The sequence below is a fragment of the Lolium rigidum genome, chromosome 3, assembly GCF_022539505.1.
Source record: "Lolium rigidum isolate FL_2022 chromosome 3, APGP_CSIRO_Lrig_0.1, whole genome shotgun sequence".
NCBI lineage: Eukaryota > Viridiplantae > Streptophyta > Magnoliopsida > Poales > Poaceae > Lolium > Lolium rigidum.
The window spans coordinates 85,114,117-85,117,831 of record NC_061510.1 but is presented as its reverse complement, the minus strand read 5'-3'; the positions used below and the strand labels follow the sequence as shown (position 1 = coordinate 85,117,831).

The 3,715-nt window shown below is 49.6% G+C and overlaps 1 protein-coding gene across 1 annotated transcript; it reads left to right on the top strand.

Annotated features, from left to right (window-relative positions):
• The first annotated feature begins 1,773 nt into the window (after window positions 1-1,773).
• On the top strand, window positions 1,774-3,439 carry LOC124695125 (geraniol 8-hydroxylase-like). Its single transcript, XM_047228013.1, has 2 exons — window positions 1,774-2,714; window positions 2,810-3,439. Exons 1-2 carry the CDS (start codon window positions 1,827-1,829, stop codon window positions 3,437-3,439), a joined length of 1,518 nt encoding a protein of 505 aa, XP_047083969.1. The 5' UTR covers window positions 1,774-1,826.
• The last annotated feature ends 276 nt before the right edge of the window (window positions 3,440-3,715 follow it).

Sequence of the window (3,715 nt, the reverse complement as noted above, 5' to 3'; positions counted from 1 at the left end):
TTGACAAAACTAAGACAACTTTTATGGGACGGAGGGAGTACATTGGTTGTTGCTCCAATATAGCACTGTATGCCGTCAAGTTTCTAATATACATGCAACTGTCTTCGTTATAAGAATAAGATGCATTCCTTTGTCTTTGCAAATCACTAGAAACTTCTTCACACTTTGTATCTGTTTAAACACAAACTTAGCGTTTGTTTTTGGAAATATTTTATAAAAAACTATTCATCGATACAGTTTGTGCTCCCCGCTTCATGTCTACTTTGGCTCCTGTTGTTGATGGTCACATACCACATTATTTTATTAGAAGCTCATTAAAGCTTTGTTTTTTGTAAACTAAAGTTCTTCTCTTTAATAACTGACCATATCATTTGATTCCCACGTCTAATGCATACATATTTGTAAATTCTTATAATTATATATTAAAAATGGCGGACGCAGCAACGCGCGCTATTATGGTCTAGTTAGCTTGTACGACGACATGGGCAACAACACCAGCAACGCCAGCGGGTCTTCTTCTGTTGTCCCGTATGTTCTTCTCATTCTCCTGATTGAGACCATGATGCTTTTTCTACTCCTAGCATCTTGTTTAGAATTGGCTTTCTCATACTCTTTGTTAGATGTCATGTCTAGTTTGTTTCCTTTAATTCTAGCCATGTTTTATCTACTATTTTTTGGTTAGTTTATACAAAAAAATGTTTATATTTCCAATAAGGTGTACCATTTTAGGAAGTTTGTTTGTGCCCATCACACACAACTTCCACGACACCTAGGTTGTATCGGCCTATAAATGGACGCGGCGTTAACGGGTATCTGCCGTGTTAGCGTTAGCTTGGCGGATTATCATGTGCCGAGCGAAAAAAAAACCCACCTATGTATTCTATTCGGCACAGTTATTTTGGCGACTTTTTTTTTGCCAACCTAGTGCTAGCACACCGATTAGAAGTGTCCCCGGTATCGCCAAAGAATTTCACTGTTACTTATGCCACCCCATGTGGATGAAAACCAGTTTCTTGATGGACGAGAACTGCAAAAAGGAACTATCTTGGGATGACACATTCCAATAAAAAACAAGCTAATTTGTGTCTCTGTTACCCATCAAAGATAATCTCATATCCAATAATAAAATTATTTTTGCCTAAATAATATTATTAATTAATAAGAATCAATTTGTAGCAGCACAACCGCATATTACTTACTTGAGACCCTAAACCCTAAACCACATATTTACTTAAGAAATATCAACAAACCATCTATCAACAGTGGCCGTGGAAGATAAGGATGTCACTTGCGATAGTGAAGACACTAGCCGTCAGGGGCGGCCATCCTTGGCTGTGGCCCAGTCTTCCCAACTCAATTTCTCTTTCAAACAGTAGATTGAGGCCATAAAAAATCAAAATATATATACATATTACAATATTAGCCCATCCCATCTCATGGGCTGATGAAATTGGCCCTACCTAGTTTGATCGATACGCTTCGCCACTGCTAGCCGTCATGGAAAATAGGAGCTGTACCATCTTAAAATCAACCCACAGACACTTGCGATAGTGAAGACACTAGCCGTCATGAAAAATATGAGCTGTACCATCTTAAAATCAATCACAGACTTTTATGGCAGTTATGAATGGAACGAGTACATGCTTTTCCATATTTAGTCCAGATGAATACGTAGTACATCCGTGTGATGCAATATTCTAAGTCGGCCAGAGCGCATCTGCTCAGTGCCACCACTGCCAGTGCCAAGCATGTACGTACAACGCTGATATTTCAGCGACCCCTCAGCAAGCAGTAGCAGGCTAGCAGCACAGACCACGGAACTCGCCATGGAACTCTTCCTCTGCGCACCATGCTTCGTCATCCTCTTCGTCGTTTCGTCCCTGTACCTCCTCCTCCGCCTCTTCGCCGATGCTCGCCGCAACCTTCCCCCCGGGCCCCGCCCGCTCCCTCTCATAGGCAACCTCCTCGACCTCGGCGCTCAGCCGCACCGCTCCCTCGCGCGCCTCGCCGAACGCCACGGCCCGCTCATGACGCTCCGCCTCGGCGCCGTCACCACCGTCGTCGCATCCTCCGTGGACGCCGCCCGCGATATCCTCCAGCGCCACGACGCCGCCTTCTCTGCGCGCTCCGTGCCCGACGCCGTCCGCGCGTGCGCCCACGACAGGCTCTCCGTTGGCTGGCTCCCGCCCAGCGACCCCCGCTGGCGGGCCCTCCGCAAGGTGTGCTCCGCTGAGCTCTTCTCGCCGTCCCGCCTCGACGCGCACCATTCCATGCGCCGCGAGAAGGTGCATGAGCTGGTTTCCCACGTCGCGCGGCTGTCCCGCGAGGGCGCGGCCGTGGACGTCGGCCGCGTCGCGTTCGCGACCGTGCTGAACCTGCTCTCCCGCACCATATTCTCGGCCGACCTCGACGACCGCGGTGGGTCGGAGCAGCTCAGGGACGTGATCACCGAGTTCACGAGCGCCGTCGGGGTGCCCAACCTGTCGGACTTCTTCCCGGCGATCGCCCCCCTCGACCCTCAGCGTCTGAGGAAGCGCCTCGCCCGGGTGTTCCAGCGGCTGCACGCCATCTTCGACGATCAGATCGAGCGACGCATGCTGGAGCGCGACGCCGGGGAGCCACCCAAGAACGACTTCCTGGACGTGCTCCTCGACCACCGAAGCCCGGAGGATGGACTGGGTTTCGATCGGCAGACGCTGCGCTCGTTGCTTACGGTAGCTTCTAATCCTAAGCCGCCGCTTCTTAATCTGTGAGTTTGTGTAGGAAATTTTGGGAGACTTAACCTGATTCCGTCCAATTTACTACACAGGATCTGTTTAGCGGAGCCGACACAAGTTCAGCAACCGTTGAATGGGCAATGGCTGAGCTGCTACAAAATCCATCAGCCATGGCAAAAGCCCGCGAAGAACTTGCACAGGTGATTGGAACCAAATCAGAGATCGATGAATCAGACATCGGCCAACTGAAGTACCTTCAGGCCATCGTCAAAGAGGTTTTCCGTCTTCATCCTCCTGCTCCATTCTTGCTGCCGCGGCAAGCCGTGGCGACTACGGAGGTAGGCGGCTACACCGTGCCCAAGGGCACACGTGTTCTGGTCAACGTGTGGGCGATTGGCCGAGACAGCAAGCTGTGGCCTGAACCTGAGAAATTCTTGCCGGAGAGGTTCTTGGGGAAAGAGACCGATTACCGTGGCCGGGACTTTGAGCTCCTCCCGTTTGGTTCCGGTCGGAGGATCTGCCCCGGGATTCCGCTGGCTGTGCGCATGGTGCACCTGATGCTTGCGTCGTTGCTGTACCGGTTCGAGTGGAGGCTCCCAGGAGAGGTGGAGGGAAATGGGGTGGACATGGGGGAGAAGTTCGGGATGCTACTGGGATTGGCCACGCCACTACACGCCATAGCTGAACCAATTCAAGTTAAACAGAGCTGTGTTGATATGTAGAAACGTGGGTTGCAGAAAATTCTATTGAAGTAGCACCATAAGATTCCAACGTATTTGGTGCAATTTTCTTTGCACGTGTATGCAATTTCCTTTGCACGTATAGTGTATATTTGCTGAGTGGTCGCAGTCACATTCGTAGAATATTGTGGTAAGCCTAGTAAGTTCTATTTGTGTTTTGTATAGTAATAAGAGCATCTCCAACAAGTGATCTTCGGCCTTTCGTTCGGCGACGAGATCTTCTTCCCGGCGTCAATGGTGGTGTTGAACAATCACAAT